Below are 21,091 nucleotides of genomic sequence, written 5' to 3' on the forward strand. Positions count from 1 at the left end.
GTCCATCCTCCCACACTTCTCACCTCTTGCCAGCCACGTGCTCCTTGTCTCCTGCGGCACCTCTGTGGTCCAGTGGAAATGCTGCCCTCTGTGACCACAGCCTCCTTCCACAGGGTCACAGGCTCACAGCTGATCCTGGCCTTCTTGGTCTGTCTTCTCCCCACCTGTTGGCCCTTCCTGTGCTCTCGTCCTTTCTCCCAGGGCTGGTCCATCATTCCAGCTGGGCTCCGTACACAGGGGTGTGCATGTGTCCCTGTTGCATGATGACTGTAATTCTTTAGGGTAGATGCCGTGGAGTGCTACAGCTGGGTCATATGATGGGTCTATGCCTTGTCTTTTGAGGAACTCCGTGCTGATTTCCAGAGTGGTTGTGCTAATTTGCAATCCCACCAGCTGTGTTACAGTGCTCCTTTTCCTCCATATCTTCTCCAGCATGTTGTTTGTATTCTTGAGGGCTGCCATTCTAACTGGAGTCAGATGAAATCTCAGTATGGTTTTGATTCACATTTCCCCGATTGCTACAGATATTGAACAGTTTTTCATGTTTGTTGGCCATGTCTTTTCTTCTTTTGAGAAGTGTCTCTTTCGTTCATTTGCCCATGTATAGATTGGAATTTCTGGTCTTGGCGGTTAAGTTCTCTGAGTTCTTTGGTGTCTTCTGGATATTAATCCCCTATCTGAGGATCTCCCGTTCTCTAGGCTCTGTTCATGCTTTTGTCTGCTGCTGTGCAGAAGCGTTTTGATTTGATGCCATCCTGTTATTGCCTGAGCCTTAGGAGGCTGTGATTGGTTGGCCCCTCTGCTTTGAGCCTCTGTCGAGGCTGCATGTCCTGGCAGGAGAATTGGCATAAGGACACTGCTCACCTTATCAGGAGGAAACCAAAAGGAAGAGGAGGAGCAGGGACAGCCCCCTGCCAAGCAACACCTCAGTGACCTAAGGACCTGTGCCAAAGTCCTCATCAAGGGTCCCACCACTTCCCTACAGTGTCTCCCTGGGGACCAAGCTCTAAACACCGGGGCCTTTGTGGGACACTTATCCCACTTGTAGCATACATCTCTGCAGCCACTGGCTCCGGGGACTTCTGCCTCTGGAGTCTCCCCAGCCTTGCTCCCTTTGTCTGAGTCCAGTGTTGTGGGGGTCTCACCTGATTACAGGGGATTTGGTAGACGTGGCTCTCAGGCTCACAGACGTGGAAGCTGAAGCTCACGGTCACAGGACACACCCAAGCCAGCACCAGAGCCCCCGTCTTAGGCAGTAGGTAGCTCTCCAGGCCTGCGGTGCTGGATTCTTGGACCAGAAATGTTTTCGTTAGGTCCCCCAGAATCCCAGCAGCCAGGTTACCACGAAGCTCTGTTCAAGGGAAAACATGGTGGCCTAAAAAACAAGTCATAGACGAAGAGTGAACTATGATCCTGTGTTTGGAAATGAAAAGGACTGTGCCTAGCCTAGTCCCCTTGTTTCCTGTCATGGCTCAGCCCTTGGTCCCCACAACGGCTGCCCTCAGACTCCCGCAACAACAGCACTCTCAGAGCTCCTAAATGCTCCTGGGCGTCCAGGGCGCTCCCTGTTAGGCCTTCCCAGAGCAGCTCCCCCTGGTCTTGGGTCTTTGTTTCCTCCCTGCTCATCGCCCAGGACCTGCCCCACAGAGGAGCACTCACAGAGGACCAGCAAGCAGCCTCCTACCTGGACAGAGGGTGTGCAGCAGATGAGATGTGCATACGTGTTTAAACTTTAACTTTTTTAATCTTAATACTTTTAAGTTTACATTAAAATACACAATCAATTTAACTCCTTTAAGGTATATATATATATTGATTGTGTATATATATAAATGGATAGCTTAATGGGTTTCTAAGCCACCCAGGTCAAGAGTACATCTGGGGCCTAGAAAGCCCCCACCCACCTCCCACCTTGGCATCTCCCCCAACCCCATAGTGAACGCCAGCCCCATGGCAACAGAACAGGTTTACCTACTGACAACTTGATGTAAACGGATTCTCCTTGTAAGTGCTCATTTACGTCTGACTTTCCACCATTATGTCCACAAGGCAGTATTTTGTTCTGTTTTAAAATTTTTGTGTAACATTATTGAATGGCTATTCCACAGTGAGTCATCTCCCATGGTACATCCAGGTGGCTTCCAATGCTCCACTGTTAGGGATACAGCCACCAAGAGCATCTGTCCTTAGGCAAACCTCTTTTCTCCTGGGTATGGACCCTGGGCTGAAATTGTAGGTTCATGGGTATAGTGTATGCAACATTGACAAATATCACCTAACAATGATTTAGCATCCTTTCTGTTATTCCTGCCTCCTGTATCTGCTTCTGCTACACCTAGCAACTGCCTAGTAAAATTGGTTATTGTTGAGATGTGGACATTATAGCCAATATTCCCAAAATAACGAGCCCTCGAGTTGACATTTACTTCTTTTTTAAGTTGTAGATGGTCACAATATCTGTATTTATTACTTATTTATTTTGATGTGGTACTGAGGCCCAAACCCAGGGCCTCACCCCCATGAGGCAAACACGCCACCACTAGCTACAGCCCCAGCCTGACATGTATTGTTTTTATCGATACTTTCTTTGCACTTGTAGATCATCGACCCATTTGTTGAGGTTGAGATTATCGGACTGCCAGTAGACTGCTGTAAAGATCAGACTCGAGTGGTGGACGACAATGGTAAGGGGAAGACCTGGGCTCACTCGTGGCAAGAATGTTCTAGAACTAGAATCTTCCTGGAAAGAGAAAATTCTTCCTGTTTAGCAGAGCAGCACATTCCTAGGATCTGCAATTGCCATTAGTTTCGTTTGTGGGGATGTGAAACTAAAGATGTGCTGGGAGCTTACTTCCCCAATGTGTGCTGTGGCCAACGGGCCACGTTTTTCTCATAAAGAGTTTTTCTCTATGTAGTCTAAAATTTTATGTGTTTGTTCATCCACTGGGTAAACATTTTACATGCTTATTTTTCTCAATCTCTAGTTGTGAATATGCTAAAATAATTTTTAAACCACGTTCATCCAAACATTTGAGGAATTTGTGGTTCATCGGGAGACCTTGATGGTGGCAGTTAAGAGCAGGTCACACTTCTTATTTATCAAGTAACATGCTTAAGAAAGCCATCTTCCTATACTGTATTTTCCTACTAGTGCTCAATAAATTATTCTTTCTTTTCTTAGTCACAGATGTAACTGAGAGGTCATTACAAAGTCAACAAAAGGAGAATCTCCTCTATTGTTCAGGAGGAGCCTCTCAGTGATTTTTAGCCTATAATTATTTCATTAGCTTGAGGTTTTTTATAGGGCAAAGTGGTTGATACCTCCTGAATACATGCATTTAACAAGACTTATTTTCACTTTTTAGGAAGGAAAAACCAGAAACTAATAGAGTACTTAAATTTCTAATGTTTTTTGTAATTATCTGAGAGGATTTCACCAACAAATAAATGTATTTTTGCCTTTTAGTATTTGTCATAGTCTATTTTCTATTGCTATAACAAAATGCCTGAGCCTCATTACTTGAAAAGGTTTATTTAGCTCACAAATTTGGAGACTGAAAGTCCAAATAGCAAAAGAGTTCCTTTGGCTGCGTCACATGGCACACATGGCAGAAGTGGGAGATGATAGGGGAGTACAGGAAGTAGGAGAGGAGGGCAGATGATAAGGGAGCACAGGAAGTAGAGAGCAGGGCAGATGTGATAGGGGAGCACAGGAAGTAGAGAGCAGGGCAGATGTGATAGGGGAGCACAGGAAGTAGAGAGCAGGGCAGATGTGATAGGGGAGCACAGGAAGTAGAGAGCAGGGCAGATATGATAGGGGAGCACAGGAAGTAGAGAGCAGGGCAGATGTGATAGGGGAGCACAGGAAGTAGGAGAGCAGGGCAGGGCCAGGCTTGTTCTTTCATACCAGCCTTCTAGGTTGGTGACCGAGGTCCCATGGGAACAACATCAGGTTTTCCCCAGGGCAATACCCCACATGATCTGATGACCTTTCTCCAAGCCCCACTTCTTAAATATCACCATGCTGGGAACCACAGATCCTACCCAGCCACTCTTTGAGGGTTGCTGTAGGAATGAAGGGGGACAGTATGTGTGTAACAGTGTTAACTGCAAAGAACCTCATGCGAAGGTCTTTGGTGGTTACTATGTGGGAGAGAAGCCTCATTCTCTTGGGAGGAAACATTCTTTTTTTGTTTTTGCTAAAATATTCTCAGATCACTGTTACAATTTTGGAACTTACTGAAGCATTCTGAATATTAAAGTGCTTCCCCTACAGTTGGGCATCAGAGATTAATGGAATTGATATGATCATTTACAGGCAATTTTCTTACCCATTATTTTCTGGCAGTGGGGTCAACTCCGAGGCTTGGCTTCGGTAGGACATCCTGGAATGGCTTGGTCATCTTCACGGCTGTAATAACCATTGAAAGCAATTTTCAGTGTCTGCTCTGCAGACATGCTGCCGCTCGTTTCCAGGAAAGCCCTCAGCTGTTCTGATTTCTCTCTCCCTGTTTCTTTGAGGATTTAACCCCGTGTGGGAAGAAACCCTGACATTTACAGTGCACATGCCGGAAATAGCTTTGGTTCGGTTCCTGGTATGGGATCACGATCCCATTGGGCGAGACTTTGTGGGACAAAGGACTGTGACCTTCAGCAGCTTAGTGCCCGGTAGGTATGAGTGGCCTTTTCTCTCTGTACTGACCATTCCTTTTTCTCTGGAAGATTTAACATGGGACCTGGTTTACAGGACCTATAGCGTATGTGTCATGAGAGAACTGTGACCATTACTGTGCTTCACAAAATGTAAAGAACTGCAGTCAAGTTCTAGGAAAGGCAAATGCAAGTTCCACTAAGAGGTGACAACTCTCTTTGCTTTTCTTAGGCTATCGGCATGTCTATTTGGAAGGACTCACAGAAGCATCCATATTTGTCCACATAACAATCAATGAAATCTATGGAAAGGTGAGAAAGACCCTGGGTCTTAAAGCCACAGTAACATGGTCCTGAACAAAGTCACTGACTGGCAGATTGCACCAGAGCAACATGCACATTTGACAAGCTGCTCTTTAATGGAAAACGGTGGGGAAGCCCAGCAAACCCAGCCTGCTGTCCCAGCCCTGTCCCCACCCGCCCTTGCTATCTCCACTGTTAAGGGGCAGGCATGCATTCCTTACACCTGAGGGCCCTGTTGAATTCTCAGGTAATCAGTCGAGTGGTAAATTTTATTGAATTTCATTTTAATCCTTAGAAAGCCCCAGGCAGCTGCAGGGGACAATGTTTAGTCTCGGATACTTGATGCCTCACCTGCTCTCACTGGGCTGGGACCTTGGCCAGTCCTAGGCAGGATGCGTTCATTTGATGCTGGTGTTAACTGAAAACCTAAAAATTGTAAATGGATTTGAAACCATCCATAGTACTTAAAAGAACCCAGGAGTATATTTTAGTTCTATCCAGCTGCTGCTGTCCTCATTTGCAGAGGGAACTTGAGGCCTGCAGATTGACAGGCAGTTCCCTGGGTCGTTCCCAGTGATGGAGGCCTGGCGTGGTGGACTTTCAGGCCCAGACGAGACTTGGAGGGATTGAAAGAGCACCGGCTAGAGCCATGGTGTGTCCAGTGCTCCTCTTTACAGAAAGCGTGGCCTGCGACTGCTCAGAGGCCCCCGTGGCTTCTGTTATCCTTAGAAAGCTACCAGCGTGTCGACTACGCAGCAGTGTGGCTAGTCTTACCATCACTGTGATGAATCTTACCGTCACTGTGACTAAACCCAAGGGAAGAAACCACGGCGCTGGGAGAAGGGTTGACGGAAGCCTGCGCATTTTCTCCCTTGTCCCCTGGTTTCGTCTTCTGGAATGAGCGCAGACTGTGTTCTGTTGTGTCTCTGTTCTTCCCTGCAGTGGAGCCCTCTGATCCTCAACCCCAGTTACACTATATTGCACTTTCTAGGAGCCACCAAGGTAGTTGCTCCGCATGGTCTTTGTTCTTGCGGGCCTGTTTCTCTCTGGGCGGTCACATAGCATGCTTCCTCACGTCACTCCATCTTCCCGCTTCCCACTTTGAAACACACATCTGTTGCTTCAGGGCGGCTGACGTCTGTGGCAGGCTGTTCATGGTGGGAACCTTCCCACCCGCATCTCTGGGCAGGAGGCTCCTGGGAGAGGTTGGTGAAGCTGGAGGCTGCCTCCCCCACAGACGTGAGGCTGGCGGGATGTGCATGCCCGTGTACATACCTGCTGTGAGCGGCTGTCTTCTTGGTTTGAGTTTCCTTCAGTGGCTGTAAAACCTCGTTTTGTGTTCATTTTTCATGGAGCTGTCATTTCAAAAGCGAGTGGTTGGTGTGATCACATGTGCTGACTTTCTGGTGGGTCCTTTTGTGTCTTCAGAACAGGCAGCTGCAGGGCCTGAAGGGGCTGTTCAATAAGAATCCCAGGCACAGCTCTTCAGAGAGCAGCTCCCAGTACGTTCGGAAACGATCGATTGGAGACAGAATCCTGCGTCGCACGGCCAGCGCCCCAGCCAAAGGCAGGAAGAAGAGCAAGATGGGCTTCCAGGAAGTGGTGGAGATCAAGGACTTGGTGTCGGAGGCCACAAGAGAGCAGGATGGCGTCCTGAGGAGGACCACGCGGAGCTTGCAAGCCCGCCCTGTCTCTATGCCCGTGGATAAAAGTCTCCTGGGGGCTTTGTCGTTGTCTGCATCGGAAATGGCAAAAGACCCTGATGGGAAAGACAACTCTCTGGGTAAGAGGCTTTGGTTTCTCTCCCTGCATTTCAGCCTGTATTCCATCTTAACAGGGTTGACATTCTGCATACAAAGTTCAATATACTGAAAAGTAGATGATTTGGTATGTTTCACACTTTGGGGAGGACAGTAGTAAAAGTGTTATGTCCCCCTCACCTCAAGCCCTACAATAGCATTGCCATTTGATATTGACGGTGAAGGCCCTGGGAGCCATCACATGGTGGCCTGGAGGTTGTGGGTCTGTGACAGAGGGAGGCAACACCTCCAGGTGGCACCATACGTACTGGTGGTTCTGAGGTTGAATAGAACTATATTGACTCTTCTGAGGTTGAATATGGTTGTATTACTTTCCCTACCACATACACACTTCTGTGATTGAAAGTGTTTATGGGGAAAGAAAACAAGATGGTAAAAGCAAACTAACTCCTCACTTAAAATCTTTGCTTCCTCCAGAGGTGGTTGAAGCAATGTTTTCCTGGATCTTACCTCCCTGATCTTGGGTATTGACCAAGATGGAGGCCTGACTATGGCTCCTGCCTAGTCATAGGCTCCACAAGCATAAGGGTCAGGCACTACCATCTTTTCCTTAATTTGAATGCATTACAGATTCATCTCCAGAACTTGATAAAGAGTGTTCACTGTATTTCAAGGTGACAAAGAGCTCTTGACTTGTGCCTGTGACTCTCTGTCCCATTCTATGTAACTTAAGGGCCCAAATTACATCCATCTGATATCTCTGGAACAAATATATTTTAGTTAAATCAGAATTGTCTCATACAAGCAGAAAGTGATACTTGATTACTTTAGCAAACCCTTTGCTCTTATCAAATTAATTTTAATGTTCTGTTTTCTCATTTTACTTATGTCAGTTTTTATTGTAAGATATTCAAGGGAGAAAAACCAATTCTTGAACCATTTATTTGAAGGAGAAACAGAGAGTTTAAATGTTTGAAGTTTTGCTTGAGCAGAGTCAGAGAAGAGATGAAATATGTCCTGTAAACTTTATTTCAAAGCCCTATCTTTAGGAAGATAAAATTGTGTTCAATAGAAATGGGTAATATTTTACCTTGTTTATACTACAATTGAGATGTTAATACCATTTAGGTGAGTTAGAAAGCAACATTTCAAAATAGTTATATAACTTAGTCTTATCTATTGGGCTTATGGCAATCTGGAGCAATTCCTAGTCATTCAGTGATTCAAGTTGTAGCAAAAAACACTAAGTGAATATAGAATGCCAGACATTATTGTATCCCTTTGCAAAAGCTACAGTGACCATCTCTGAACAGTGACATCCTGGGATATTTAACTGTTTATAATCTGGGGGGTTTAGAAATTTTTATGATAAAGAATTTCTTAGGAAAATATTTGATAAGAAGTTAAATTGTCTCTTGAATATGGTGACTCTAAAAGTCTTAGAAGGCATTAAGAAAGTATGATCAAACTGGGTGTAGTGGTGCACACTTGTCATCCCCATGGCTCTGGAGGCTAAGGCAGGAGGATCGTGAGTTCAAAGCATGCCTCAACAACTTAGTGAGGCCCTAGCAGCATAGTGAGCCCCTGTCTCAAAATAAAAAAGGGCCAGGAATGTGGCTCAGTGGGTAAGTACCCCTGGGTTCAATCCTTGGTGCCTTCCTCTCCACCAAAATAGAAAGTCTGATGAAGTATAATTACTCACACAATGCTGTCTAGGCCATAAGGAGGTCCCAGGTTACTGTAAACTATGGTTTTTACCGTTTTCCTTTCTGTGCCTGACATCTTCCTACCATTCTTAAGGGAGAACACCATATAATATCTGCTTACTAGAAATAAAAATATGACCAACAAAATATCAGATATTAGTAATGACATAGAATTGATGAACACTTCCTTATCTTTATGACAGATCCTCATAGCTTCCTGCATTTACTGTACCTTCCACTTGTCTTAGAAATTAATGGGCTAAATTACATCTTTTGCCAAGGTGGTTTTTAAATGTTGCTGTTTGTGACTCTGTGCTGATACAGGTGTGACTTTGAAAGCTTATAGCTTCTTGCTTACAGGTACTGCAATGCTTTTTTTTAACAGAGCTGTCTTGTTCTGTTTTTATTGCCATGCTTCTGTGTAGTACAAATCTGAATAGGAAGCACCAGAAGGTAATCCTCACCGTGAGAGTACGGTAACTCATTGACGTGTCTTGGACAATGCATATTACATCCCTGGCTGATGTAATAGACATTCAAAGGGAAGCGGCAGCGAGTTCCTATCAGTATATTTTCCATGTATCCATCACACAGACACTGTTGCAAGCCTATGCAATCCATACTGATATTGTCACAGTGTAACAGATTTACATTCTTCATTTGTCTGTCTCAAGACAAACGTGTTTGCAAGTCGTACATAAAGTGATACGTGTCTCCTAAAATGTTTTTTGTTTCATTCAGCAGAGGATAAGGACGGCAGAAGAAAGGAGAAGGCAAGTATAAAAGACCCACATTTTCCAAATTTCAACAAAAAGTTGTCCTCCTCCTCCAGTGCTCTCCTTCACAAAGACACCAGCCAAGGGGCCGCCACTGTTTCTGCTGCCCACGTGTCTGTCACAGGAGAGCAGCTAGGCGCACGGGATCCCACAGGTGGGAGAAGCAAATCAAGTCTGACAAGAGATGGACAGGAGAGCCACTGTGCCAGCAAGTCCCTCTCCCCGAGGCAGCGTTTGGCTCCAGATCCTGCCATTCACCCATCACAAGTCGAGCGTGGCGATGTGCGTGGTGTGAAAACCAGAGGAAGGGTGGACATGGAGGGCCTCGGGGAGAGGAGAAGCACGCTGCGGGGGAGCACCCTGTCTCAAAGCACCCTGGAGATCAAGAGCCTGGAGGGCGGCCGGGGTGGGGGCAGGACCACAACCTCCTTTTCTCTGTCGGATGTCTCCGCACTCTGTTCTGATGTCCCCGAGTTACACTCAACTGCCATTCTGCAGGAGAGTGACATTTCCCATCTTATTGATAATGTCACTTTAACAAACGACAATGAGCCAGGCAGTTCCATCTCAGCCCTGATTGGCCAGTTTGATGAGTCCAGTAATCAGACTACCTTCACAGCAGCGTCCCATCTTCCCAACAACAGCCTGACGTCAGGCCAAACTCCCCAGGGCCTCAAAAAACCCTTCCAGCCTGGGTTTTGCAGGGGAAAGCCCACGTCGTCCTTCCTGTGCTCGTCTCCTGAACTGATCGCCTTCCCGGGGCCTGAGATCACCAGACTGGCGACAGTTGCTTGTGAGGCAGCAGGTGCTCCAGTCTCTAAAGTTAAACCAGAGGATGACCTTGCTGGTACAACCAGGACAAGGGCCATGGAGGGCAAGCTGCTTGGGTCCCCTGATGCTCCTCATGGCTGGTTTCCAAGAAGTCCCACTGGCAGAGAAGACTGGGGACCACTGAAGAGCTTCAGCCCTGTCCTTTCCCCTGATCTGACGTTGGGAGATGTAATAGGGGACCCCACTCTCTGTGTGAATTCTGGAGAGAGCAGCCTTGTGGAAATTGATGGGGAGACGGAAGTCCTGTCTCCAACAACCTATGAAAGTAGGAGAGAAGAAACAGGTCAATTGGCTTCCCCATTAGAACTGAAGTTTAGTCAGGGTGTGGTGGAGCACTGTCAGAGAGGTCTGAGAAATGGCTACTGCAAAGAGACTGTCCACCCTTCTGTCCCCGAAATAGTCAACCACATTCAAGAGGTCAAAAATCGAAGTCTTTCTTGTCTAACCTACCAGGGTGCTGGCTTTATTCATAACTGTTTCTCAAATTCAGATGCAAAAATGAACCCTGTCTGGGTGTCCCAGCCGCCCAGTGTTCAAGATGTGCATGCCCCTGTGTCCCAGCAGTTAGCACGTCCACCTATGCCTGCTTCAAAGTTGCCAAGTCCTTGCAAATCCAAAAGTCTGGGGGATTTAACATCAGAGGACATTGCCTGCAATTTCGAGAGCAAGTATCAGTGCATTAGCAAGAGTTTCATTACAACTGGCATTAGAGATAAGAAGGGCATAACCGTGAAGGCAGAGTCCTTGGGGCCTTCCGATGCACTCACGGAGCAGCTCCGGAAGCTGGTGTCCTTTGAGCAAGAAGACAGCGGCCAGGTGCTGTATTCAAAGCAGGACTCCAGTGCTTTTCCCAGAGCCTTGGTCAGAAAACTGTCATCCAGAAGTCAGAGCCGAGTGCGCAACATCGCCAGCCGTGCCAAGGAGAAGCAGGAAGCCAGCAGGCAGAGGGTGGTGAGCCCCAGCGGCCACCCAGGGGGTGGAGTGCTGCTCCGAAGCAAGCCTGCAGCCCCCGCCCCGGCCGGGAACCGCCACTCCACGGGCTCCTACATTGCAGGTTACCTGCGCAGCGCCCATGGGGGCGACCTGGAGGGCCGCGGCATCCCCGAGGGGGCCTGCTCGGCCCTGCGCCACGGCTACGTGGACCAGTTTTGTTCAGATAGTTCTGTTTTGCAGACTGAGCCAAGCAATGACGATAAACCAGAGATTTATTTTCTTTTGAGACTGTGAATTCCACAAAGCTGCATTTCCAATGTTTACAGGTATCCTGCAGAACGTTAGTGTGTTCACCTCTGTGATCCCTGGCTTTGAAATGACTTTCCAGTGTATTTTTAAACTTGTACCTTGGTCTCCACTTGACTTCCTATGTCCCCCTGTGTGTGGATTTGTACGTAGACTCCCTGACGTTCCGGGGTACCTAGGCGCTGCCCACCCTCAGGTGTTGTGAACTGTGCCCTGTGAGATGCGTGCATGCCCTAGATGTGAAACCCCAGCAGCCTGGCTACAGTGTGCTTGTGACTCCCAAAATGCCCTTCCTGTGTCCTCAGATTGTGTCAGATGTTCGTTTTACTCTCTTAACTGTTGAGTCGGTTGAGACTGTGAACTACAAAGGGATGATTCTTTGTTCAAAGCCATTATCATTTTTCTTTCTACATTGAGAAACCCAGATACATTTTTATAATTCAGTTTAAAGAAGTTTAAAAGAGTTCCCTTTGTCTTTTAAGACTTCCTCACCCCAACCAGAAGGAGAATTCAAAGAGGGCATGGCTGCTCCCAAGCCCCTCCCCCCTTAGAATATGCTGGAAGACAGCAAAACTTCTGTATATAGGGACAAAATGGTTTGTTTTACAAAAATTTTGTTACATATTTTTGCTAACAGCTTTGTATGTAACAAGAACCCCGTTGCCAAGCTCTTTGTCGTACTTATGAATTTTCTGATAAGTTATAGATTGCAAATAATGGCTTCCAGAATGAGGGACTTCCATCAGATTGAAAACGATAGTAGCACAAATCGAACACTTCCTCAAAGCTTTCAAGAAAAAAAAATTCTCATAATAAAATCCAAGTGAATAGATTATTAGGAAAAAAATCCTTTTCCCTTCAGTAAACCAAGTAACTCTATTTTAGTACTGATTTACATTATTTTCACTGTGAATCCATTTTTTAAAATTGCATGTTCAGATGTCCCTCTTTGTTTTTTTGTAACATTACTGCAATGATGTTCTTCCTGGAATTCATGAAAATATGATTAAAAGTTAGCAGATTTTTAAATACTTGGTGTTTGTTGTTGTTTTGTTTTTACAGTTGAAGTTGACGTGATAGTGTTGAGAGGGGACCCAGAGCACCCAAAGGGACACACTCTCCTTCCTGTGTCTTTGTAGCAGCATAGAGAACTTCCGCTACAGAGCACAGTGTTAAGCAGTAATTTGTTTCCATTATGTTTTGAAGAACGTATTTGTAGGTCAAGAGTCCTTTTGCATTTGGTATTGCCATTGCAAAGTGGTGGTGGCCATGATGGTGGGTGGGTGGGGGGCACATGGGGAAGGGGGGGAGAGATGCTGTCCTTGGCACATCTAGTATCTGGCATGTTGTGATGGGGGAGTCAGTTGAGGGAGAGCACAGACCCCCACTGGTTTTCCCCAAGTTGGGGTCATTTATTTGAACAGGCACTGGAAAGCTGGTTGTGACAAGAATGTCTTGGAGAGGAAGAGAGACTTACTGCTATACCCTTAGTGAGCCCTCGAGTTTTGTCTCGGGGGGGTTCTGAGCCCCTAAACTTCAATCTTTAGGTCTTGTTCCTAAAGTATCTTTATTTTAGAAGAGATTGACATAAAGTTGTTGAAATTCATTTGCAAAGGAACAGAATTTAACTGCTTTTTCTGATTCAACGGAGACTCTGTTTTTAAAAAGTAAAATAAAACAAAGAAAAGAAATCTAGTTTACGTTGGGATGCCAACCCAGCCTCAAAGTGATCATCACATACGTGGTTGGGGCCACATGGCGGGGGTGTCAGACCAGTCCTGCGTCCGTGTCTGCCTGTCACCCACACGTGTGGCTTTCTTCTCCTGATCACACGTAGGAAGGGAAGTGATTCCATGCTAATCCTCTGGGGATGAGCTAGAGGAGCAAGGAAGCGGATATTTTAATAAAAGCATTGGATGTTCAGATTAGACTCATTAGGATTTTCACTTGTTTGAAGAATGGATATGGGACTCGCCCAGTCCCTAGGACATCACAAAAGTGAGATCTCAATCAAGGTATTAACAGGCCTTCTTATGGTTGTACTTTGAGAGCTCTGAGCCCAGGGAGCCACTGTTCTCAGTAGGGTCTGATTCAGATGAACCCGTGGAGTTCCAGAGCTTCCTCCTGTGCCTCCTCTCCAGCTGGAAGAGCTGTCTGCAGCAGAAGCAATGTCCATGGAGGACAGAAGCAAAGTTTTCCAGTGTAAATATGACCATCTTTTCCCACTGAAGATGGCTGTGTGGGCCCCTGTCCCTTATGGAGTAATATCCCCACCCTTGCATGCGGGGTCTTGGTTTGGTGCCCTTACCTGGCTCCTGCAGCCTGGTGGCTCCTGGTGGCTCCTGCCTTGGTCTGCATGTTTCTTCTTTACCTTCTGCATTCTTCAAGGGCCACCCCAGAGGATCCCGTTCCATAGGGAACCTTCCCTGGTCATCACCTCCTCTTCCCCAGTGGCACCCAACATTCAGAATTGCTCAGTCCTCTTTGGGGTCCTCCAGTGCATCTGCAAAGGCCCAGACTCCACTCCATTATCAATCCTTGCATGTCTGCCTCCTCACTAGACTTCATCCCTCCCAGTGCAGTGCCCATGCGTGTGCCCTTTTCCTGGCTAAAGACATAGCTGGTACCTATGTGCATTTGGTGAATGTCTGACAAATTGATGAATAAAGAAATTTAGGGAAAATGCAAAAAAGAAAAAATAGCACGCTGATATCTTGGCTGGTTACATGCCTGGAAGGAGGAAGAAGCACGAGATCTTGCCCCCAGTAGTTTTGTGAGTAATGACTGAATTTCTCTCTTCATATTTTCCTCTGGTCTCCAAGTCTGTTTCCACCCCCCTTTTAATTTAGTATCTACTTAGTCATTTATGAGTAACAGAAGCTGATATTTGTACAACATTTTGCAGTATTAAGAGGCTATTAAATACAGTGCATCTCATTCAGTCTTTACAATATTGAGAGATTACGTTACCCTTGTTTTATAGATTCTGAAAATGAGTCTCCATAAGTTTGTGATTTGCCCAGGATCACATGGGCAGGTAGGAAAGAGCTGAGCAAGGTTATTCCAGCTGCTATATGAGTCCTCTTTTCCCTGCATACCATTGCTTTTTCTGAAGACTTCTAATAAGCATTTAGTTAGCATATGCTCTGGGCCAGGTACTCAGCTGGGTGTTCGGATTATGACAAGAAGGACTCATCTTTGTGAAGCCACCAGCTGGTGGAGGTACTGAGAAATAAGATACTGGTGTTGGTACAAACGTCCAAACAGAAATATAGCACATATGGTCGCTGAAAATATGGGGAGGAGAGAGGCATGTTGCTATGTATATGACACCCATGCGCCACTCATTTTTTGGACTAAAATAGCTAAGATCTTAACCCAGGGTCATTGAGAAAGTGTCTACAACACAATCTAACATGCTGACAGGTCCTTGGGGGTGAGGAGGGATGTCCAAGGAAAGAGGACCACCAAGGGGATGAGTGACTGAGGTGACCACTGCTTTACAGCAAAGCCAGGCAGCTGTTGGGAGGTGCAGGAACCTCCAGAGAAGCCGTGTGAGAGATGGTCCTGGTGTCCTCTCCTCCTCCTTCCTCTGGTGGAGTGGTCCGTCCTGTGACGCCAGCTGCTATCTCCCCAGGCTGTGTATGGCCTTCCGGGCAGCTACTGGGAGAGGAGACCCTTGCCAGATCACCATCTCGCCAGCTCAGGGGAGGCTGTATCTGGGGACCCTCCATGTGCAGCAGCAGCAGCAGCATCTGGGACCCAGTGGCTGTAGGAACAGCAGAGTGGCTGAAAGCCTGGCAGAGGACCCTGAGTTTTGGGCCCAGTAGGGGCAAGAGGACCTGGTCGCAACTGTATCTCTCGCGTCAGTCTGGTTTGGTCCCCTGGTGTCCCAGATCTTTTATGAGAACAAGAGACTTTCACTACTTCCTCAAGAGGGATGGCACTGGGCCCGTCCTTCCAGGTAGGGGTCAGGCTCAGCCTTTCAGGAAGCCGTGCCAACCAGCTCAAGCCCCCAGTGCTGCAGCTGGTCCTTGTCCCAGCTGATACCCACCATCTCCTCGTCCTCACCCATCAGCTCTCCCACACCCTTGGCCAACACATTTGTGGCTCTACATGGCTTTCCCAGTGGCTTGACTCGGTCCCTCATCTGTGATGGAGTGAAACCAGCTGTAGTTTGGATTTTTTTTTTTTTTAGAGCATTATAGGTTGGTTCATTTTGGCAAATCATACATGCATGGAACCTGATTTCAGTCCCCATTCCTCTTTTTACCTTCTCTCTGCCCTCCCCCTGTTCTTTGTTAACAGTTTGCATCTTGGATGTCCCCTGGAGGTCCCTGTATTGAAGGCTTGGTCCCTGCCCATCATGCTATGGGGAGCTGGTGGAACTCTGAGGAGGTGGGCCTTGGTGGAAGGCAGTGAGGTCATCTGGGTTCCCTTGAAGGGGACTGTGGGCCCAGTCCCTTCCTCTGTCTTTTTACTTCCCAGTGGCCATGAGGTGCCGTGAGGCCTCTTCTACCCTCATTCCCACTATCATATGCTGTGCAACCACAGGACCAAAATGAATGGGCCCAGTGGCCATGGAAACCTCTGAAACTGTGAACCAAAATAAACCTTTCCTCCTTGTAAGTTGATTTATCTCAGGTACTTTGTCATAGCAATGGGAGGCTGACACAGACCCTTGTTGTTTTTCCTTGTTGTTTCCTTGTTGTTTTTCCTTGCAGATGACAGTTGCTGTGAGTGCCCATTTAGGACCTCCACAAGGCACAGATCACTAAGCAGTGCCTCCGTGAGTCCTATATGCCATGCAAACTTATTTTTGCTCCTAGCAACAACTCAGCTATAGCTCCTCATGACAATCAGTCTCAGTTAAACCCCCAGTACAGAAATTCTGCTCTTGGCCTGTAATCCCAGTAGCTCAAGAGGCTGAGGCAGGAGGATCAAAGCCAGTTCAAAGCCAGCCTGACAACTTGGTGAGACCCTCAGCAGCTTAGCAAGACCTTGTCTCCAAATAAAAAATAAAAAGGGTTGGAGATGTGGCTCAGTGGTTAAACACCCCTGGATCCAACCCCTGGTTTAAAAAAAAAAAAAAAGTTCTGTTCTTGCTTGGAGGCATTCCAGCAACACAGTTGCAATTTTCCATTCAGGGGAACACTTGGTGTGGATCTGTAGGCAGCCACACAGGGCTGGAGGGAGGGAGTGCTCAGCACCTGTGGTGGTGGGCCCTGAGAGGGGCTCTTCCTAGCTCCGCCCCTTGGGCCCTGGAGCCCTGGCCTTTCCATCTGCTGTGGGATCTTGATGCTGTGTCCTGAGCCCATTGTGTGAGCAGTGGGTTGACCAAGAAGAGAGGCTGGTTGACATGCAGAGGATTTGTTGTTAAGAGCCCCCTCGCTGCCAGGCGCATTTAATGAATTTCTGGAGAAGCCCAGCATGTCTCACCAGATGTCTTCATTGGATTCAAGAGCTTCCCTTCTCCATCAGCTGGTTGCGGGGACTTTCTGTGGCTCCACAGCTATGAACTGAGGCAGTGGCACCAGTCAGTGCTTCACATCTCAGGGACCATATGAAGGTTCAAGCCAATAAACCATTTTTTTTTTATTCAGAACAATGTGAATCTTTTTCTAAGTGTATTACTTCCTTCACACAATAGTGACCCCGTCACCATAACACCATTCTGTCCATCTGAATGAAGCACCATGGAATGTGAAGATGACGGGGATCAACAACGACAAATACACTACTGTATTCAGGAGTGTTAACACAGACATAGGGTGAGGGCTGGCCTTGCAGACATGGAGGTGAGCTGCTTTTGAGCCTCTTTACTGAGGAGAATCAGGAATAAAATATTCAGCAATGTGATGGCCCTGAATTAAGTGTCAGAGATGGGGTTGATTTGCTCCAATAAAATTCATGTCTGGCAGAGAAGCCACAGCTGGGGCCCCCTGGTTAGGTTCATAGTGGTCCACTGATGCCCGTCACGATTCATATTTTTTTTTCTGCAGAGGCCAGATAGATGCAATGACTCAGGGTACTATAGGAATCAAATCTCTGAACCCCTTAAGTCTCTCTTGGTACTGAGACCAAAAAAAACCGAAGGCATTCCTGGGAAGTGAGATTGCTCTGATCTACTGACTTGGCCTGAAGGGAGGGGCACCACATTAAGCCCAGGTACTTCCTATTATTACGATCCTTCATTTAGAGGTTGGGAAACCAAGGGCCACCCTCTGCATCTGAGCAAACTTGAGCGCAGGAGTCTTCGTTTCTGACTGGAAGACCCCGTCACCATAGCACCAGCTGTGACCTGGTTGCAACCATACTAAAGGAGTCCAGGCGCTGCCTTTGCTCCAGTGAATTCTGACTGGCCACGTGAGCCAGGATTAGAGATAGATGTGACATGCTGTGGTGGCGTCACCAGGAGCCAGCTTCCGCTCCCAGCCCGTGAGCTCTGGGTCTGTGGGCCGAGACCCAGGGAAGAGTTGGAAATGGCAGCCTTCCAGGGCACCTAATCTCCTCTGTTTGTTATCTCTGGTTGTACAAACCAAGCCAAAGCCTGGTCCTCCAACTCCAGTGTGCACCCAGTCCCCAAAGGGCTGGTGAACACACACTGTGTCAGTGGTCTGGGGTGGGGCTCTAGGGTGCTTGTTCTACCAAGTTCCCGGATGATACCAGTGCTGTCATGGGTGGGACGTACTTTCAGGACCACTACTGCAGGAGGCTGTTTGTCCTTGTCACCTCTGGGAAACCACCCTCCTTTCACTATAGTAATAGGCACCTTGGGACAAAGCACCTTGACTGCCCTGTTGGCCACACAGCTCATTATGGTCACTGCAGCCATCTGGCCTCAGCCTGGTCGATCCCCATATCCCCACGGGTGTCAGGGAGCCCGATGTGTCAGTGAATTTCTAGAGAAGGGAGTGTCCTTGGTCCCCTGGAGAACAAACACAGGTCTCAAGGCCCTATGTGTTCATTACCTTCCTCGAAGCTTCCTGACTCCTTTCTCCTACCCAGGGCCTCTGGAATTTTCACCTCAACTTAATGAACCGTTATGAATCCAAGCCTCAACAGTTCATCTCAGCAAACTATTAGGACAGGTGTCCTGGCTGGATGAACAGTTCCAAGTTATCCATTTTAGTAAATTCTCTTATTTGGCTTTAATTACACTCCCCTGGCTGCGTGTCCTCAGGATTTATCCCACAGATGTTTCTCTGGTTCCTGTTTGAGGTACTCATAGTCCATCCCACCACCTGCCTAGAGTCATCCCTGGCTTTCACAGACTGTCTGAACATAGCAATTAGTGCCCCAAAGCTATGGAGGACTTCAAGGCCATCATAAATAGCCAGCCACTGCAAAAGTCCTTTCATCGTCACTACCTCCTGCTGATCCATGGTGGTGGCAACCGGACATCCCCAGGCCTACCCTAGAGCCCTACTTCCGCCCAGCTGGTCACTGGTGAGACTTCAGTTGTTCTCACGCACAGGGTGCCAGCAGATGTCACTGCCCATGCTGGTACCGACAGTCTCGGCCTGGGGTTCTTGGAGAAGGCCATCTGGGGAGATGTGTCCATGCAGCAGAGGAGGCAAGGCAGGAGGGAGAGAATATAGGAGGTGGAGAGTAGCCAGGCTGCCTGTGGCTTCAGAACAAACACAGCTGGTTGCCCAATCTGGAGGACATTTCAGGGAGGCCAAGGAAAACAACAGCATTTGTTGGGGAAAAGCAAGCAATTCACTGGCTGAGTCCGCTGTCTCTGGCTCTTGTCATTACATCAACCTCTGCAGTATGTTCACATACCTGGCTCTTGGGACTTGACCTTTGCAACGCCACTGTCCAAGCTCGGGTACTGTCTGGCCAGTGTGAGATTGGCGAGCTCTCCTGCCCATGGGGCTGTCCAGAGCCCTCCCCAGCCAGTGGGGCATCAGTTACTGCAGCAACTGTGGACTCAAAGCTGAACGTTCTGCCTCGGAGCAAGGGAGGCAGCTGCAGAGGGGAGTGTTGTCAGGGCCAGGTCGACCTGGGCTGAGTGCAACTCTTCTAGTGTGGCAGTCGGGTCATCTAACACTTCCTGAAGACCACGACAAAGCAGTTTCAACACTAAGATTTAGGAAATAAAAGATTTAGCAAAATCGCTTAACTTGATGAAGTTGCTCTTTTGTGAAGTGTGTGCATAGCAGATCATGTGAAGACCACATGCTCAGAGCAGCGGTCAACACAGGCCTGGGGCGAATGGGGAGCCCAGAGGGCACTGGCTTCAGGTGGGGACTGGTCAGAGAAGGTCTCCTAGAGGCAAGACCAGACACAAGGAGGGCCCTGTCAGAGGAACCTGTGCAGGGCCTTAGTGCTTTCTGGCCTCCCTTGGACATATTTTGGTTTATCTTTGAATTTGTGTTTTATAAGTGAAATCCAGTGTGACAGTGGAGCAGGTGCCTGCACCTGGAGCCCCTGCTCACCTGTGTACAGTCCCACCTTGGGCTGCCCAATCCCTCTAGTTCTCAGTGGCCCACCTTGCCATCGTCCCTGCTCACCTGTGTACAGTCCCACCTTGGGCTGCCCAATCCCTCTAGTTCTCAGTGGCCCACCTTGCCATCGTCCCCAGTTCCTGGCAGTGAGGTTGAGGTCCTGGGGAAGGCCGAGCTGCAGCTGCCCCCGCCTTGGGCTTCTTACCCAAACCCAAATCAGGGACCAAGTACTTATTTTCCCTGGCCCAGGCAAAATCCCCTGGCCCACGGGCTGGGCTGTAGGCCTCCTGAGTTATGTGGCCAGCTCTGCCTGGAGGCAGCGGTGCCTGGCAGCTCTCGGAGGATTAGTAGGGATCTTCCAGATGAAAGAGGGGGGAAGTGGCTGAGAGTGGGAAGAGGACTTGAAACATAGAATTTCACCATCCATATAAAAATGGGCTTTAAAAAAAAGCAAAATTTATTTTTTTAGTTATAAGTGGACACAATGTCTTTATTTTACTTTATGTGGTGCTGGGGATTGAACCTGGTGCCTCATGCATGCTAGATGAGCACTCTACCTCTGAGCCACAACCCCAGCCCTGGGGCTTTTTTCTTTTTTAACTTCCTGTGTGAACATCTTGGTAGATGGTGGTTCCATTTTCTGAAATGGGAAGGACAGGAATGGGTAGGTCAGCATAGAATCTTGAGTCCCCTCTTGGCCACAAGGGAACATAATTTGAGATTCCCATGAGATGTCTCCTTAGAGATGTCCACTTGACAGCCTGGGGGGGGGGGGCAGGCAGAGGTGAGGCTGGATGTGGGTCTGGGCATCCTACCCGGGTGGCTAATGCAGTGGGATCAGGTGCAGTTGCCCAGTTGGATGGTGCAGATGGAATAGAGAAGGGGGCTGAGACCCCTTGCTTTAGACGACAAGCATAAGAGAACCCAGTAAGGAAGAAACATGGGAGCACCACCCAACAAAAGACACAAGCATCTTAAGAAGGAAGTCTCCAAGGACTTTAAAAGTTTCAAGTAGATATTAGAAGTTCGAGGTATTTTGCACAACAACGTGCATCTTCAGCTTTTCTTGGACAATTGGTCTGACCTCACTGGTGCAGTATCTGTAGGTCAAAGGCAGCTGTGGGCACAGAGCCAGCTTCTCAGCCCATCCACTCTGCAGCTCGCCATTCCGCACCCCTCCTGCAGGCTCCCTGTTAGGGCTTGTGCATCCTTGTTTCATACTTACATCACTGAATGTCCTCCAGACTGTGCCTGAGTCTCTTCAGAGCCAGGAAAACAAAAGATAGCCCATTCACTGAAAAGCAAAATTGGAGAAAGCCTACTCCTTTGTGGAAGTGAAGAATATTCTGTGTGCTCAGTGAGGAAACAAAGCC

General features: G+C 47.8%; 1 protein-coding gene across 10 annotated transcripts in view; it reads left to right on the plus strand.

Annotated features, from left to right (window-relative positions):
* Positions 1 to 12,296, plus strand: part of Plch1 (phospholipase C eta 1) — a 189,806-nt gene extending 177,510 nt beyond the window's left edge. For 5 of the 10 annotated variants that reach the window (XM_040269961.2, XM_078043527.1, XM_040269966.2 and 2 more), the window contains 6 exons: positions 2,600 to 2,684; positions 4,522 to 4,668; positions 4,883 to 4,962; positions 5,896 to 5,955; positions 6,382 to 6,736; positions 9,161 to 12,296. In XM_040269961.2, the coding sequence (XP_040125895.2) occupies positions 2,600 to 2,684; positions 4,522 to 4,668; positions 4,883 to 4,962; positions 5,896 to 5,955; positions 6,382 to 6,736; positions 9,161 to 11,253 (2,820 nt within the window). In that variant the 3' untranslated portion in view covers positions 11,254 to 12,296. Of the gene's footprint in view, positions 1 to 2,599; positions 2,685 to 4,521; positions 4,669 to 4,882; positions 4,963 to 5,895; positions 5,956 to 6,381; positions 6,737 to 8,844; positions 8,873 to 9,160 lie in introns of all 10 variants that reach the window. The other 5 variants (XM_040269972.2, XM_078043530.1, XM_040269965.2 and 2 more) reach the window with 5 other exon arrangements.
* The last annotated feature ends 8,795 nt before the right edge of the window (positions 12,297 to 21,091 follow it).

Source organism: Ictidomys tridecemlineatus, chromosome 3, assembly GCF_052094955.1.
Source record: "Ictidomys tridecemlineatus isolate mIctTri1 chromosome 3, mIctTri1.hap1, whole genome shotgun sequence".
NCBI classification, from domain to species: Eukaryota; Metazoa; Chordata; class Mammalia; order Rodentia; family Sciuridae; genus Ictidomys; species Ictidomys tridecemlineatus.